Source organism: Acartia tonsa, chromosome 3, assembly GCF_053477335.1.
Source record: "Acartia tonsa isolate MP-2025a chromosome 3, ASM5347733v1, whole genome shotgun sequence".
Taxonomy (NCBI): Eukaryota; Metazoa; Arthropoda; class Copepoda; order Calanoida; family Acartiidae; genus Acartia; species Acartia tonsa.
In genome coordinates, this window is record NC_137262.1 from 47,819,845 (window position 1) to 47,838,039 (window position 18,195).

The window sequence follows — 18,195 nt, forward strand, 5'->3', positions numbered from 1 at the left end:
AAAATAATAAGGCCATCTTTTGATTGTAAATAACATTAATTCTAATTTTTATCACAAAGAATAGTGATTTGTTATTTGTGATACATTCATAATAATAAACTTATTAATTGTATGTATTTATGTGTGAAAGCGTGATTATTATTAAATGTTTGTTTTTGTTTTTATCCTTTTTTCTTATTTTTCACTGTTTTATGGGTTTTCCAGATATATTGTGATTTATGTACATGGTATAAAATGGTTTGCGGCAAAGATCATAACCACGGCGAAGGAAAATATTCAGAACGAATTGTATTTGAAAAAAGTTTAATACATAATGATTAAATCCATCGCTCCAAATATCCCTTTACCTAACTAGAAACAAAAATGAAAACATCAGATTCGTTCTAGTAACATAACGTCCGATTTCTCAAACCCAATTATCGATAATAAATCTTTTTTACTTTCATAAAAGTGAAAACGTGATTAGAAGGAAGGTAATATTATAAATAGATAGGTTTACAATGATTTTTTTTTATCCAAAGACTAACAAAACTTAAAACCTCAATGGTAAGGTGATAATGTGAATTGCTCTCATTCGTGCATAGTCCCCTTTGGACTTTCACACATGTTATATGATATCATTGTATATAATGTATTGTACCCCCCTTTTAAGGTTAAAAGTCCTAATACTTTTCAATAGAACTATTCGCTTCGCTCCCCCAAGAAAAAAATCAGAATATTTTATATAAAATTAGGGGGTTGTGATCATGGGGCTGCCGGTCAGCTGGGCGAAGAAATGGGCCTTGCTTACTCCCTTTATCAGGCATTTATATAAATTTCTAAAATTTAGTACATCAATAGTGCACTTAACTAATGTGACTTATTTTCAAATAGTTATCCTCAGTTTCTTTAGATTTTAAACAAGCAATCGTCACCTAATTTTTATAAGCTATATTTTTTTCGTAAAAATTTAATAATATTCAAAAAGATGCTTATTTTGTTGACCTCTTACTCTTAAAAAAAAATATTTTCCTCTCTATACCTGTCAAGAAACAACCTGGAGGCCTGTAGCACCTAAACCTGTTGGCCAAATCCAATTTTTTTTATAAATATAGGGTAACTACACCCCAAAAGGAAACTTTTTTTTGTGTGAAATAACCTATCCTCTCACTCCAAAGACAAAGCCATAATCACTGTTAACGCAAAAGTGTTCGAACTCCCCCCTCCCCACCTTGATGACATGACAGTTTATGACTAAATATCTAGCTAATATATAAAGAGGATAGATATGGACAAGTTGGAATGTTTGAATGAAACTGAAGAGGACTCAGTTAAGAATATATTCATTCCCTGGGAGAATAGATTACAAAAGGTATTAATAGTTATTTCTCGCATTGTATTATAAACAGCTTTCCGCGGATATAAAATGTACAGTTATAAGATTGAAACAAGTTTTTTTAGCCCTGAGATGCCGAAGGCATGGGTTAAAAACTGGTTTTAATCTTATGATTGCACATTTTTATATTCGTAAAAAAACTGTACGATGCCAGACATATGGATGAGAACTGGTTCTAATCCACCGGATATTAATCGCTTTCGAATGAATACACGAAAAACATTTAGAATCAACCATGTGATCATTAATTTAAGCAAATCAGAATCGTCCTGGAGATGATTTTTGTCACACTAAGGTACAATATAGAAAGCGTAGTAACTCTATAATCATCAACCAAACGCCCATAGATTCATCTGCTATTTTGACACCAATTCTGACATGATAGTATTATCCTATCATCTTGATTTACGTAATGTGATTCCTAGGAAGACTGGGAAAAATATTAAGCGAAGCCATCTCTATAATCAAGTCCTAATATTTAAGTATGTCTTTTTAAAGCAATATTGAGATAGTATGGCGTCGAATTGTAATTGAGAATTATAAATTGAATTATGCTCTTAAAGTTAAGTGTCATTGCTTGTTTTTACGACTCTTAATCTTTGATCCTCACTTTTATGGATGTTGCCATCCTTGTATATAAAATTCATTACTACTTTGTTTTGTCGTATTGTTTCATGTTTGTTTATATCAAAAGCGTGGGAGCTACTCTACAATTAATGTTTATAGGAGAAATGGGTGGAATCAGATGCAGATGAAGAATTATTAATTAACATTCCATTCACTGGCAATGTCAAATTAAAAGGTAAGATTAATAGAATACAACAAGGACAATTTCTTTACAAATAGTGCATTTATCTCATGTGTGTATTTGATCCCAGGGGATTTTAGGCTTGAGACAATGTAATTGGACAAAAGATCAATGTGTGTATCCAATAATGATAAACAAAATTACCCCTCATGTTGATTAAAATTATTTGTTTACATTAATTAAAATTTTAAAAGTTCCTAATGTTTTTTTTTGCAAATGATAGGAAAGTGTGATCATTAAACATTGATTACCATCTTAATTTACAGTCCAATGATTCCTCCCTCTCTGATGTGATCCAAGTTAACCTATTACAAAGAAGCAAAAAAATATAGCTATAAAATGAGGGAAATTAGTATAAGAAGGACAATGGAAAAAAATAAACTTAAAACTTCAATTATTTATAGAATATTTTGTATTTCATTAACCATCAGAAAAGAAAACATATTTATTATTTGCAAGGTGTGATAATAATTGGCGGGGAGGAGGACACTCATCCAGACGAAGTGAGATTGTTTAAAAATCGTCCAAATATGACCTTTGACGATGCCAAGGCAGAACCTGACCAAAAATTCTCATTAGGTAGAGCTTTACATTCTTATGGAGGCTGGAAATTTATATTTTATATTTTTATGCCTATTTGAAAAAAAACCTTCTAATTTTCACTTCTTCTCCCAATTTAAACTGGCTGTGAGAATGGTTATTTTTTATTAATATTGATGTGATTTTAGAGGGCAATAGGTATAACTGCTCTATATTTAAGGTTTGCATATCTATACGATAGGACAATAATCTTTTTTTTCATTTCAAAAAGGTATCAGTTTTCATGAAAAATACGCATATAAATGTTCGTTGGTCCAGCTGTCTTATTTATTGAGCTTCGCTTTCATGATCAATAACATCCTTGATAATTTAGTAAGAGACCCAGACGGCACAGTGGAGTACAAAACTAAGATTGTCAAGTTCTCATCAGTTCATCACCTAACACTACACTTTCCATCAAACTTTGGTGATGACAAAACAAAGGTGATACTTTTGGTTTAACTAGCGCAGCTGTAGTACTACTAAAAAAAACTAGGGTATATGGACACGCATTGGATAAAAGATTGAACATTGAAGTAAAATACTCAGATTTTCAAATTCTGCTTAGCAAACTAAAAAATAATAGAATAAAGGTGAGTTGATTTGCGCATATAGGGGTTAGCCTATAGCTATGAGTTCGTCAAAAGATGGAAGATTTCATAATACAAATAAGATTGAGGAAATTTTTCATGTTTAAAAAGTTGGAGAGGGGGGGATAGATTTGTCTCTTTTTAAAACAGCTACACACAAAGGAACTCATAAAATGAAAAAAAAATACATTATTGGAATTTGACATGGAAGTTGTTTATTTAAATGGTTTTGAAATGTATTTTTTTGAGTTCGTCTTGAATAATGCCTTTTAGTCAAATTCGACGGGAAAAAATCCAATAAACGCACAACTATCATAATTTATATTTTTTAGCTCTTCTATATTGGTCTGTGTGGAGAATGGACAAAGGCAGATAGAATTGGAGTTGTTCATACTGTCTATGAAACTATGCCCGGCATTGAAGATCATAAACAAGATCTAATGGTAAGTTTTTAATAAAATTGTGACATTTTTTTCATCAAATTGTTATATATGAAAACTTAAAATCTTGAAGTAAATTACTGAAATATAATTTCAGCCTAGTTTTCTCAGTTCTTTGCTTTTTGATTTATAATAAAATATTTTTATACGCTCCGAAAATAACTGTGCAGACAGACAGACATATATTTTATTTGTAGAGAATCTTCTGCATGGCCTTGATTATTGCAATAAGATGCATTTTGATTTTTTGATTTCAGTACATAAAAAGTAGTAATAAACTGGCAATCTTCAGGAGTATTATATAGTTTATTTGTGATTGGATGTTTCGAATAGGGGATGTAAAAATTTTAACTAACCATAACTAAATAATATTGTGATTTAAAATATAATCAATCTTTGTTATTAAGGATGAAGTAGCACACGGTTCGGGCCCTGCCTTCTGATTCAATAATCACTTATTTTAATATAATCTGTCATTAATCCATTTATACCCACAAGTTTTGTTTTTTTAATACTTTTAAGTTTTTTCATTTTTAAAATGTTATGTGTAATTTTGTAAGACAAAAAAATATTTTTTAAACACTTAAAAAACTTGTAATTATTGTGATATTATATATACAATGCTGTAACTTATATACAAAAATGCCCGTTTTATCATATTTTTTATGCTTTCAGAAAAATAACATATCCTGGTGATTTAAAGTTTATTCTCAATAACCAGGTGCACACATTTATCAAAAAAAACAAACATAAAACTTATTGTTTAAGCTTTAATGATTTATAGGATCTAATATCAATATTTTCTCAATATTTTCAAGTCTATTTCGTTAGGTAAAAACCGGTTTAGTTCCCTATAGAAAGATATTTTGTATGGTTTCAAGGAATTACAAATGAAAACTTGATTGTTCATTAGAAAGGTTTTGTTAGTATGGATTCGAAACCGATTAATAGAACCGGTTCTCACTTTTACTGAAATATTATGTATAGCATTGTGTTACAGACAATTTTCCACGAATATTGAAATAAAATTATTATCAGTTTTGTTAGCCCTGACCTAAGGCTCCCCGGACCCAACAAAACTGGTTTTAATCTAATACTTTATCATTTTGATTTCCGCGGAAAGCTGTCTAAAATACGATGCGTTAAATAACTATTATTATATGAATCTGTACAGAAAGATGGGCAGACGGACAAAAATCTTTTATTATTTTATCTGATTAAGTTGATTTGACATAAATGTGCAGATATGATTTCAGTGAAGTTATTAAACTCGCGTCTTCCCTCCATTCTAACTACTAAACTTCCATCAACTCAAATATCAACTTCAAGGTGAGATTATTTAAAATTAATGCCCGCTGTTGAAAGGGTAATGCCAGGGGCTGTGATTCAGTCAATTAATTCCATTTGAAATGCCGAAAATTGAATATTTTGTTGGTGTAAAACTTGTTTTTTGAAGTAGCTAAAGTAAAATGGGTAAGAAAGGGGAGAAATAAGGGAAGGGGGACTCATTACTATGAACAAGTAGGTATGGCTTCCAGTGGCCATGGGTTGCGCTTTTCTAGTATTTTTAATGTTCTAAAATGCGATACAGATTGTTAGACTATTCTTTCTTTCAATAGCTCTTTCTGTAATTTGAATTGCAAAAAGTTTAGTTTGCAAATTTTCTATTAATAAAGAAATATATTGTTTTAGACCAATATCAAGTCAATTTCCATCTAAGAATTACATTAACGGGTAAGTAAAATTATTTTAACATTGACAATCATGTCCATTAGTGGCGCAGCACTTGTTTTTATTTAGATTTCTCTATAATAGTTATGAGCCTTCCCTGTCCTTAAAAAGCTTTACTAGGATAAATGAGAACCATATAGGTTCAGCGGTAAGACAGGCAGACATCCTGTTACTTTTATATGAAGATTTTAATACCTAGAACATTTTATGTTGGGACGAAGTCGTCATTCCTTTACATGTCTCAGATGCATTAACTGATAAACAGACAGGCATAACATATTCATAGAGTAACTGCGCTACTAGTAACTGCCCTTAAAAAATATAGAGTATCTTAACGCACACATTCAATTGATAAAGTATTACATTATTAACTGAAATATTGATATTTTTATTCTATCCTTTCCGCACGTAAATCAAATACCTACCTAATCGTTTTCATAATATTATTGTTTTATTTTCATAATTTCTCATCGCGTTATATTGGAACTTTAACTCTGTAACACCTCTTATTTATCTGCTATTGTGACAATTTGCGATTATGAAACATAATGCAGAAGTGGAGTCACACCAAATGTTTATAATATTTATCTGATAAAGGTTGCGGTTTAGCAGATCTAGTTTTGTTCAACAAAGAAAATCTTTATCAGTTTCTCAAATATTCAGGTAACATTAACAATTAGTTAAAGTTTTCTAGCTTTCCTCACTACATATGTTAGTCTGTAGTTAAGGTTTTTTTTAAATATGCTGCTCTCTTTCCGATTTTAATTCAAATCTACTGAAATAAAAGTTACTGAACTGGTTCAAGAAATATTCTTTTTTTTTTGGGGTGTTATTTCTTACAATGAGTTTAGTATCGTAGCATTAAAAGTTAAAAACTCTAACTAAATCCAATATTGAATTAAAATATTTTAATATAGAACTTAATTTTAGAATGGTGAACTCTGGTGAGCAGCGTGCTCAGTTCATCCTGCCAGATGACCAGCCTCTGGTCAGGCTGGAGGTCGAGCAGGCATTCAGTGCTCTGACAACCAGCGAGAGTCTCTACAGTCATTACCTGTCAAGGGCTGCTTGGTAAGTAACATGTTTTTAATTTTAGTTTTAAAAGTGGGGAGGGGAGGGTTTTTTTCCCGGGGTGATTTCTTTTGGCGGGTGTTGGTACCTTCTCCTAAAATTAACCTTCCCGGGACCTATGAGATGCTACCCTGTAAAGGAGAACCATATCGGTTCAGCGGTTAGCGAGATCCTTCGATACAGACAAATAGACAGACAGAGATCCTATTACTTATCTATACGTATGAAGGCTTGATAGTTCTGTATCAGACTAGCCCAGAATATCTAGATATATTTAGACTAGTCTACTCTATATATGTATATTACCCTGTCCCGTTTTAGAAAAATTTTGTTAAAATTTTTGCCCCCAGCCATAATACCTATGGTTGATTTATGCAAAATATTTACCCATGCAAAATAGTTTTTCTATAATGCAAAAATTGCGATGGTACAAGCACTGCAAAGTTTTTAAAATTTGCAAAAAGACCTGTTTTTAAAGCTCTTGTACCATCTCAATTTTAGAGATTTTTACAAAATTACAATTCTAGTGTGTTGATATAAACCTAAAATTTACCAAAAAAAATGGGGGCAGTCTCAATTATAACATATGAAGGACAAAGGTGCAGCAAGTAATTTTCCAAAGTAAAAATTGCCAAATTGCATACACAAATAATAGGGTTGGGCCGGATTGGACAGATACAGATATCCGGCTGATTTATAATGCTGGATATCAAGTATTCAGGTTTATACCTATTGGCACACTAGAATTGAAATTTTGTAAAAAAATTTAAAATTGAGATGGAACAAAGGCTTTAAAAACGGTCTTTTTGCAGTTTTTGAAAAGTTTGTACCATCTCAATTTTAAAGATTTTCACCAAATTTCAATTCTAGTGTGTCAATATAAACCTGAATACTGGATATCCAGCATTATAAATCAGCTGGATATCTGTATCCGTCCAATCCGGCCCAACCCTATTATTAATGTATGAAATTTGGCAATTTTTACTTTGGAAAATTACTTGCTGCACATTTGTCCTTTATATGTTATAATTGAGACTGCCCCCATTTTTTTTGGTAAAATTCAGGTTTATATCAACACACTAGAATTGAAATTTTGTAAAAATCTTTAAAATTGAGATGGTACAAGAGCTTTAAAAACAGGTGTTTTTTGCAAGTTTAAAAAACTTTGCAGTGCTCGTACCATCGCAATTTTTGCATTACAGAAAAACTATTTTGCATGGAACATTATTTTGCATAAATCAACCATATTTTGGCTGGGGGCAAAAATTTTAACAAAATTTTTCTAAAACGGGACGGGGTAATGTATATTGTATATGTATCTATCTATAGGTATGGAGGCTTGATAGTTCTGTATCAGACTAGCCCAGAATATCTAGATATATTTAGACTAGTCTACTCTATATATTATATATGTATCTATCTATAGGTATGGAGGCTTGATAGTTCTGTATCAGACTAGCCCAGAATATCTAGATATATTTAGACTAGTCTACTCTATATATTATATATGTATCTATCTATAGGTATGGAGGCTTGATAGTTCTGTATCAGACTAGCCCAGAATATCTAGATATATTTAGTCTAGTCTACTCTATAATATATATATATTGTATATGTATCTATCTATAGGTATGGAGGCTTGATAGTTCTGTATCAGACTAGTCCAGAATATCTAGATATATTTAGTCTAGTCTACTCTATATATTATATATATGTATCTATCTCTATAGGTATGGAGGCTTGATAGTTCTGTATCAGACTAGTCCAGAATATCTAGATATATTCAGACTAGTCTACTCTCTATAATATATGTATATTGTATCTGTATCTATCTATATAGGTATGGGGGCTTGATAGTTCTGTATCAGACTAGTACAGAATATCTAGATATATTTAGACTAGTCTACTTACATATTATATTTGTATCTATCTATAGGTATGGAGGCTTGATAGTTCTGTATCAGACTAGCCCAGAATATCTAGATATATTTAGACTAGTCTACTCTATATAATATATGTATATTGTATCTGTATCTATCTATATAGGTATGGGGGCTTGATAGTTCTGTATCAGACTAGCCCAGAATATCTAGATATTTTTAGACTAGTCTACTCTACATATTATATATGTATCTATCTATAGGTATGGAGGCTTGATAGTTCTGTATCAGACTAGTACAGAATATCTAGATATATTCAGACTAGTCTACTCTATATATTATATATGTATCTATTTATATAGGTACGGAGGCTTGATAGTTCTGTATCAGACTAGCCCAGAATATCTAGATATATTTAGACTAGTCTACTCTATATATTATATATGTATCTATTTATATAGGTATGGAGGCTTGATAGTTCTGTATCAGACTAGCCCAGAATCTCCAGATATATTCAGACTGATTCACTCAATGAACACGGCTGAATCTACAGAAAGTCTCAAGGAAATAATATAACTTATATTATCCAATAATGTTTACAAAAAGAATAACTTAGTTTATGAGCAGCGTTGATGCATTATACTTACAATATATATAACTAGCGGCTACGCTCCTAGAGGCCATTAAGTTGGGTAGGGATGTCACATCATACCCCCCCCCCCCCCCTCCACTTTAAATTGTAGTATTAAAAAGTTTCGGCACCCTTGTAGGAAGGGCAAACTAGTAAGACGTATAGTGGCGCCGCCTAGCGAGACTTTCGTCATTATTTTTTATATTTTACTCGATTTCTCTTAGGAGGGTGGCGGTACCCTCCCCAAAAATAGCTTTAAACCTTCCCAGGACCTAAGAGAAGCTAAACTGTATAGAAGAACCATATCGGCTCAGCAGTTAGCGAAAACCTTCGGTACAGACAGAAACACACACACAGATCTTTTTACTTAATCATAAGGATGGATTATAGTCAGGGTTGTATATTTTCAAAATTGACCCGGCTGGGGGGGGGGGGGGTAAAAAAAATATGTGGTTGTTGGGGGAAAATGTAAAAATTAAGAGAAAAGCATTTTTGCCATTTTTCTACACTCAATGGTGAAAAAAACTAAAAGAATATGTGGGAGGGGGGATATGAATAAAATAAAGAGTTTTAAAGATATTTTTCCATTTTATCCCCTTCCTTGCTGGAAAAAACTAGAAGGGAAAAAAAATAAAAGAATTTGCAGCCGGGGAAAAAAATGTATCTTGTGCAGAATATACACCCCTGATTATAGTTTAAAGTAAAGCTGTTATTAACTGAAGACATATTTTCTATACAAAAGAGTTATATTATTTTCCTCTATAGGAGAAAGCATTAGCTGCAGGTGTGACTGAGCAAGAATTTACTGCCTACATGGTCTATTGTGCAGGTTTCATTTCCTTGTTTTTCACCATGTAGATTTCAAAACATGTTTAATAATTTGAAACATGCCTTATGCTTTTAAACATTTAGGTGTATTTGAAGAATCAAAATATATTGAAACATTTTCTAAAATGTGAAATTTTTTAAACACCTCAGAATCATTTGACTCCGTCTTTTATCTACCTACATTTTTTAATACTTTTGTTCAAAGTTTTATTTTGTTTTCAGGTTTCTATGCTGATTCCGGCAACTACAAGGGATTTGGAGACTCTAAATTTGTGCCGAACCTGGATGAAGCTTCCTTTGAGAAGATAGTGATGGCTAGTGCAGCCTGTGCTGCTAATCCTGGCCTCAAGGATATCTGGTCCAGAGTTATGGCACCCATGTACTCATTATCGGATAAGTAAGTTTTATTTTTAGTAGCAATCTTATCAATATTGTATACCTATACAATTACATTGAGTGTGATGTTGGCAATTTTCCTTTAAGTGCAATGTTAGCACTGAACCCCCCCCCCCCATCCCCCTCTTATTATTTTATCAAATTGAAAAAAAAAGATTTGTTGTTTCGTTTTTGTTATTACTTTTTGTTAGGTTGAAAACTAGGCATTAAAAACTATCCTTCCCCCCTCTAATTTTGATTTATTTTAAAATTAAGGGGGGGGGGGGAGTTCAGTACTTGATAGGCATTTTGTGAGTTAAGCACCATTCTTTTTAGACCCATTACATTAGATTTTCATTGTTTTAGGGAGAAGCAGCTAGGCCTAGGAGAGAAGGGAATAACAAAGTATTTTTCTGGAAACTGTGATAATTCTGACTCGGATATGGTCAGCAAGTATTTTAAACACAAAAATATTGAAGGTAACGTCACGATTTTTTTGTAAAGTGCACAGTCGTTAGAAGAGCCTGGACCATATTATTATCTAAGCTAAAGTTATATATTTGCTGCCATATCAGACACTCCATGAGTTTCAAGATTTGGAATACTTATGCTCGGTTTGTCTTTTTGCAGTTTCTAGTATGTTAGAGAAATAATTCTCTTTGGACCAAAAAAGGCGCATTTAGTCAACTTGCACTCTTAGATGTCATAGAAAATAATTCTTATTATGTCTATCATCTTGGTACCAACGATAAATTCTGTTGTATTAAATTCATTGTAAATATTCCTTTTATCAATCCGTATCCCTCTTTAAATCACTTTGTAATCGACATGTTAGTGTCGACTAAATTTATATTTATTCCCATTCTAGGAATAGATTTATTATTATTTGGATCTTACACCAGATTTAATTATCATGTTCTTGTAGCTGGCTTCCCACCATTCACTCCCTTTACCCCATCCCCTTCCCCCTTAATGGATGAACGAACTGACCAATAAGTGATACCCAAGTTAGCAACCTAAATTGACCACAATATTTCCTGTCTTAATATTTATATATATATTCAATATCCATTATTCTAGGCTATATTAACCGAGTGATAAAGACCAGCGAAGATGGTGTACCTGTGTATGAAATTCGACATGCTGGTGTCGACAAAACTGTCATTTGTGAAGATGACTTTGAGGGATGCAAATTTAAGGTAAACAATGTCCTATTGGCCTTAAGATGCATTACTACTCAAGAAAAAGCTTTTTTGCTTATTGGCATTACTATACTGTGTTAAATTTTCAACATTCAATTTTAGATTTTAAAAAGAATATTTTTTTGGAAGGGTTGATGTACCCTCCCAAAAATAACTATAAACTTTCCCTTGACCTCTAAGAAGCTTCACTGTAAAGAACCATGTTGGTCCAGTGGTTATCAAAATCTCAAGCTTAAAACAGTCAGATATTTTGTTATTATTTTATATGGATTTTGCCTTGTTAGCCTTAAGATTACAATTATAATAGAACACCCAAAAGTGTTTTGAAATGTATAAATAAACTTTGCTTAGGTGACAACTGGTGATTATGAAGCTCTACTGGAGAAAGTGAATGAAAACCTAGCTGAGGCTGCCAAATATGCTTCCAATGACCTGGAAAAGAATATGATCAAGGAGTACATTGAGGTAAGAATCGAATATTTGGATTTTATTCATAACTTTTCTAACTTTTCCCCGTTTTTCTTATTCGTATATTTTTTAAGCGCATCCAAGTTTTTCCAGTATGGCTTCTAAACCGATTAATATCCGCTGGATTAGAACTTGTTATAATACATAATGAAAAATCATGTATTGTATATAATTGTATTACAGAAAATTTTCTAAGAATAATAAAATAAAAACTGGTTTTAATCTTATAATTTTTCATTTCTATATCACCGGAAAGTTGTCTATAATACAATGCTATAAATAACTATTCAATCTTCTATTTTAATTACTTAAGAAATTAGCCTAATTTTGTTTTCGGGCTTATGGCATATTTTACTTGTTCATTTAGATCTAAATTTTTTATGTAAGAGTGGCTATTTATCCTATTTTCATTCTCTTTTTCTTTTAGAGTTTCAAATGTGGCTCCCTGGCAAAGCACAAGGATGGCTCAAGATATTGGATCCAGAACAAAGGACCTATTGTTGAAACTTACATCGGATTCATTGAGACATACAGGAATGTTTATATACAAATAATATTAAGTAGTTACTTAATATTTAAATTATGAATAATTATTTTCCTCTTTGGTGGAAACATCACTCGAATTTCCTGGTAAATAGCCTAAGACCTTAGGTCTACCATTCACCCACTAGTATAAAAAAATGTTTCAGAAATATTACAGGACATGCACTTATCCATTATCCTCTAAATTAATGTAATCAAATGAAAATTTTCTCTCTTTTCTATATTTTTAACATAATCAAATCACCTTTGCTATGAAAGTAATTGAAAATAAATACCAAGTACATATATTGTATAAATAAAAAAATTCACAGGGACCCTGTAGGTATGAGGGGAGAATTTGAAGGATTTGTTTCTGTTGTAAACAAGAAAATGTCAGAAAAATTTCAGGTAGGATAATTTATACCTAGTTATAGTTGAGTACAGAAAAAAAATAGAATATTATTTTTCCCCAGATTTTCTTGAAACTTGGTGTCTTCATCTTGAGTATTGATTCCCAGCTTATACCAACAATGAAATTAATTCGGAAAAAATCACGAAACCCATATGTGTTTTTCAGCAGTCGTTGGGTGGCAACACATCGTAAAATGATGACCTCCCCCAAATATTATTTTATATTTATTTCGCTTGTTTGTTATACCTTATACCTGATGGATTCCTGTCCTATTCTTTAATAAATTGGTCTTTTATAATAGTTTTAAATATGTTATAAGGGATTAATATTAATGGACATTTTTGTCAAATATGTTCTTAATAAGGGAAATAAGTTTCGATGTTAATCCTATTCTTGGGAGAGTTCAAAATTCCTCAGATTTATAACCCTCCTTCTTTAAATCATAACTTACAAAAGCCTTTATTTTCATTATATTTAGGTGAAGATTAATTTATCATCAGTTGTCCTAAGCCTAATATTGTATGAATCAAACCTTTTTTCAGGAACTTGTAAACAAAGCCGAAGAGCTGCTGCCTAAGCTGCCCTGGCCCGCAGAATACGAGAAGGACAAGTTCCTTCGTCCCGACTTCACCTCTCTGGATGTTGTCTCCTTTGCCGGGTCCGGTGTCCCTGCGGGAATCAATATTCCCAACTATGACGAGATTCGCCAATCTGAGGAATGTGGATTTTTAGACTAATAAGTTACACAATAAGTTTATTAGCGGATTTATAAAAACATAAGTTGCTTGAATTGAAGGAGTTATTATACAGCAAAATTTCCTTTTCTTTTTTTTTGACAATACAACAAATAAAACAGAAAATCATTATTTATGACTAGGCTTGTATAGAATGACTAACAATTTAAGTCTGTTCTTGAGCCAAGACATTCTTATAACTTTACATATCTATGATATAACTTAAGAAAAGCTGTGAAACAATATTTTTCCGTGTAAAACATGTCTAAAAGGCGAACCTAAAAACTTCTCAATTAACAAACGGTTCTAAAAATTCTCATCCATCTCAGGGCTTTAAAAACGTGTCACTGGGCAACGTGTTAGCGGCATCCTATGGCGTCAAGACAAGATCCAACTATCTCTCTGATGAGGACGATAAACTTATGAAGGAATGGAAGGTTGGAGCATTTGAGGTAATATATTTTATACCTACCTTAGTACCTAGTGATCTTAGTTTATTACAGATATTAAAATAGTTGTTCCAATTTCATATCAGGAAAGCGTCGTTTTGTACAATGTTCTAGTAACCAAATACAGGACTCTTGGCGATTGAATAGATTTATTGTGCTATAATAGATATTTTAGAAAATTTGTGGATCTAAGTTTAAAAGGTAATTGCTAATGATTGGCAGAACAAAACAATGATGAATTTTACTATTTTATGTTATTTTTCGTGGAAAATTTCTACGAGATACGTGTTTTTTTAGCTTGGGTCAGAACAGCTCCTAATTCTGAGGAAAATAATCTAATTCGGAGCCATACTATAAAATGTTTGGCAATTAATTAACGAGTGAATGCTTGACATATTTATATAAAAAAATCATTTACTAATGGAAATTGTGAACCTAATTTACTTGAACAATTCTAGGTTGGTGTTGGTCTCCATGAGTTGCTGGGTCACGGTGCTGGCAAGTTGTTCATGAAGGACGCGGAGGGCAAGTTCAACTTCTCCACAGACATTGTCAACCCGTTGACAGAGAAGCCTGTAGAGTCATGGTACAATCCTGGAGACACTTATGATTCTGCCTTTAGCAATATGGGTAAGTTGATACTTATATAAACAAATTATTTCCTCGAACCCGATTAATATCCGCTGGATTATATCCGGTTCTGGGCCATACTGAAAAATCATGTAGATAGTATAGACGATTTTCCCCGAAAAATAAAATAAAAATCTTAAGGTTAATACCAGTTTTGTTGAAACGGGCCTTTTGATATGAAAAGTTTTTTGAACATGTAGGAAAGAAACAACCTTTTACCTATTTTAAGAGCCAAGATTTATTTAAATATTTTTTATCTCAGGATCTGCGTATGAGGAATGCCGCGCTGAATGTGTCGCACTCCACCTTTCTCTGGTTCCTGGCGTTCCTGAGATCTTTGGATACAGTGGCGAAGGCGTTGACCACATTAGGTAAAGAAAAAAAAGATTATTCTATCCAGTTAACGAAAGATTCATAGAACATAAGTTAAAATATTCTAGTGCCATTTAAGTTTGTGTTCTCTCTCTGCCACTTAATTACATTCTTAACCATTCAAAAAAAATTGTTTCAATGTTTCACGTTTATTTCTGTTCATTACTTGTTTCTTGTAGTTCCAATATTTTGTATTATAAATTCACACTCTCTGATTTCCATATATTACAAAAGTGTAAGCTGCAATTTCATTTACAGTCAAAGTCACATCTCTCTCTCTCTCTCTCATCTTTGTTTAAATGATCGACAATGAAATGGACAGCGAGGTTATAATTAACATTTTTAGTAATGAAATATTTCAGGTATATCAACTGGTTGACCATGGCGCACAGTGGCCTCAAGGGCCTGGAGTTCTTCAGTCCCAGTAGTATGGAGTGGAAACAGGCTCACTGCCAAGCTAGGTAACATCATTTAACAGTCGAAATTACACATAAATGTATTCTTTTTTTTACATGTAAGAAAAACATGTTAAAACAGGGGTAAACCAGTATTTGAGGTACCTTTATAGCGAGACCTTTGTCTCTGTGTCTCTACGCGCAAGTCTAGGAATCGAACCGGTATGACGATTCCCATGATGAAAGATGGGAGATTGTAAGTATTGGCTCTTGGCTCCACGACTGCTGCTGATGGTGTTGCTGCTGTTGTAGGAGGTAGATACACTGCGTAGAAGTGGCCAATGTAGTATCTTGGGCTACAACAACAACAATCGAACCGGTATCCACTCATTGTTCTAATATGAAATTATAAAATATAGATCAAAACCTCATTTAAGGGAATAACAAAAAAACATAAAATTTAATCTGCAATAAATAAAATAGTAATTAAAACAGAATTATATTTTCTTTGATTGCATATTAATAAACACAACATAAGGATAGGTATCAAATAAAACTAGCATGTATTAAATCAATATTAACGAGACTACATGGTAAAATATATCAGTGGGCTGGTTGTGGGTCCAGTGGTGTTGTAGGATAGGTTCATCTAAACAGAGATCAGATTAACATCAATACGTTGACAAAACATTGTTATTTGGGAATTTTATATTGTAGCAAATGTATATTTGTGTTTTAAAATTGCCTCGACTATATTTATGTGCATGTCCAATTCCATACGTTCGACTGACAACTAGATCATCAGAATGATTTATCTAAGTAGTCATGATAATAATATTCATTATCAGCCTATTATTCTGTAATATTGTTCTCTTGTTAATGCTGCGCTACTTAGGATATAATTGTCGTTTTTTTGTAAAGGTTTGTGATTCTTGGAGTAATGTTGGAGGCTGGCGAGGGTTTCTGCAAGGTGGAGAAGGTCACTGGATCTGATGGTAAACCTGACCTTCTTCTGTCTGTTGACAGGTATACTTCTTTTTAAAAAATTGGGAAAAATTCTGATTATTAAAGTCAATCAACATAAACTTGAGATTAATTTTGTTTTGCATGTTGTTAATAACAAGTCTCCTTTGTATGCTACTAGAATGGCCTTAAACCATCACTGGACCTAAGTTAAGGTTCCCTCAAAGGGAGAACTCAATCGGTTCAGTAGTTTTTCATATGGTAAGCTTCAAACCAAAAAAAATTTTACTTTATAAAACAGGATATATTTATTTGTATAGGAGTAAACTGGAGTCTGTAGGAGCACCTGCCATTGCCAAGTTCCTGTGTAAACTCCAGGTTTACAAGTCCACCGCTGACATCAAGAGTGCCAGGGAGATGTTTGACAAATACAGCAAGGTAAAGATTTTTTTAAAAACAGGCACATGACAATAGTTAGCATTGGCAATCTTTTTCTAATTTTTTGCAATAAGACCTTCAAAGACCATGTCTTGACATTTATTCATTCACTGCGTGGTATATTCTCCAAGTTCGAAATTTTATGAACTTATGCTTGATAGTTTGTCCTTTGTCTGAAAGTCCTAAATTTTTACTTGGTATAGGTCAGCGACACTGGAGACCACCCCTGGTTGCTCTGGAGAGACATCATTGTTGCCAGGAAACAGCCAAGACCATATTTAGTTCAGGTTGGAACATCTAATAATATACAATCAAACGCTTGTATTAAGTCCATAAACATACATAAATCAATATCTTAGTCTGGTTTTTAACTTAAAGAAATACTAGTGCTTATTTTGATCTAATATGAAATTACACATAAAACAAGGAGGGTATAATCTACAGGAAGTGAAGGAATTAGTCAATTCTAAATGCTAGAGAAATATGTAAAAATATTAGTTCTAAAATCTGACCATAATTTGTACTAAAAATAATCTTTATTCATGGAAATTTCTAAACACAGGCGCCTCTGAAAATTACATCTAAGTATTTGTTCAATTAACATACAAAGTTATACAATAAAATATAAAAAAAAAGTTATTATCTTTAATGATCCATTTTTTAGGGAAATACAAAGTTGGAAAGTGAAAAGATTGTTCTTACACAATATGACCCCAGCCCAGTGGGAATGATTAACAGCTGGAGAGACAGGTATGACAGAATAGATTTTTACCTTACCTCGTAAGGGCAAGATCGATCCTCCTTCGATTTTTAAGTGATCTAGAAAATCCAGAGCATCATCCGCTTATATTGGGATGCGATACTATAACACCCATGGACTGGACATTAGGTTCTAATTGTGCATGGTGATGAGTTGCGTCTGTTAAAGGGCCAAGGCATCACCCATAATCTCTACTATTCCTTAATTTTAACTGAAATCATGCATTTTAGAAGCGCACCCACCCTACAAATATTTTATATTATTATTGTAGGTTCCCTGACATGGCAGAAATGATGACAATCCTTGACAAAGTATCCGAATCTGAAGGAAAACATTGGTGAAGAGTAGCTCCGCATGCAAAAACAAATTTAAGAAATTGTGGATTTTATACAAAATAAATTGATGGATTTTTTGTAAAATTATTTAATTGCTTTTAAATTTTTGGAATGTTTAACTACTTATGTATGTAACAATTTTTACTATTTGTAAGTAACTATTTGTAACTTAAAAATAAATCAATAGTACTAGAATAGATGATTTCA

At 32.4% G+C, this 18,195-nt stretch overlaps 2 protein-coding genes across 3 annotated transcripts; both read left to right on the forward strand.

Moving 5' to 3' along the window:
- Positions 1-184: 184 nt before the first annotated feature.
- LOC145314414 (PITH domain-containing protein GA19395) lies at positions 185-4,472 on the forward strand. 2 transcript variants are annotated; one of them, XM_080154309.1, is made up of 8 exons: positions 185-266; positions 733-802; positions 1,259-1,351; positions 2,102-2,177; positions 2,643-2,762; positions 3,097-3,206; positions 3,685-3,795; positions 4,200-4,472. In XM_080154309.1, the coding sequence occupies exons 1-8, from the start codon at positions 235-237 to the stop codon at positions 4,233-4,235; spliced, it is 648 nt and encodes a 215-aa protein (XP_080010435.1). In that variant the 5' UTR covers positions 185-234; the 3' UTR covers positions 4,236-4,472. The 2 variants fall into 2 exon arrangements, with proteins under 2 accessions (XP_080010435.1, XP_080010436.1); XM_080154310.1 differs by having other exon boundaries at positions 201-266; positions 1,266-1,351.
- Positions 4,465-18,180, forward strand: LOC145314416 (dipeptidyl peptidase 3-like). The gene is given in 23 exon segments (XM_080154311.1): positions 4,465-4,513; positions 5,037-5,121; positions 5,485-5,526; positions 6,121-6,186; positions 6,454-6,594; positions 8,936-9,036; positions 9,869-9,934; positions 10,156-10,330; positions 10,675-10,787; positions 11,389-11,507; positions 11,862-11,975; positions 12,406-12,508; positions 12,829-12,908; positions 13,455-13,652; positions 13,976-14,098; positions 14,554-14,725; positions 14,988-15,096; positions 15,460-15,558; positions 16,414-16,518; positions 16,776-16,893; positions 17,097-17,180; positions 17,558-17,643; positions 17,925-18,180. Coding segments are annotated over 22 exon segments (2,367 nt in total). The 5' UTR covers positions 4,465-4,513; positions 5,037-5,038; the 3' UTR covers positions 17,995-18,180.
- Positions 18,181-18,195: the final 15 nt, after the last annotated feature.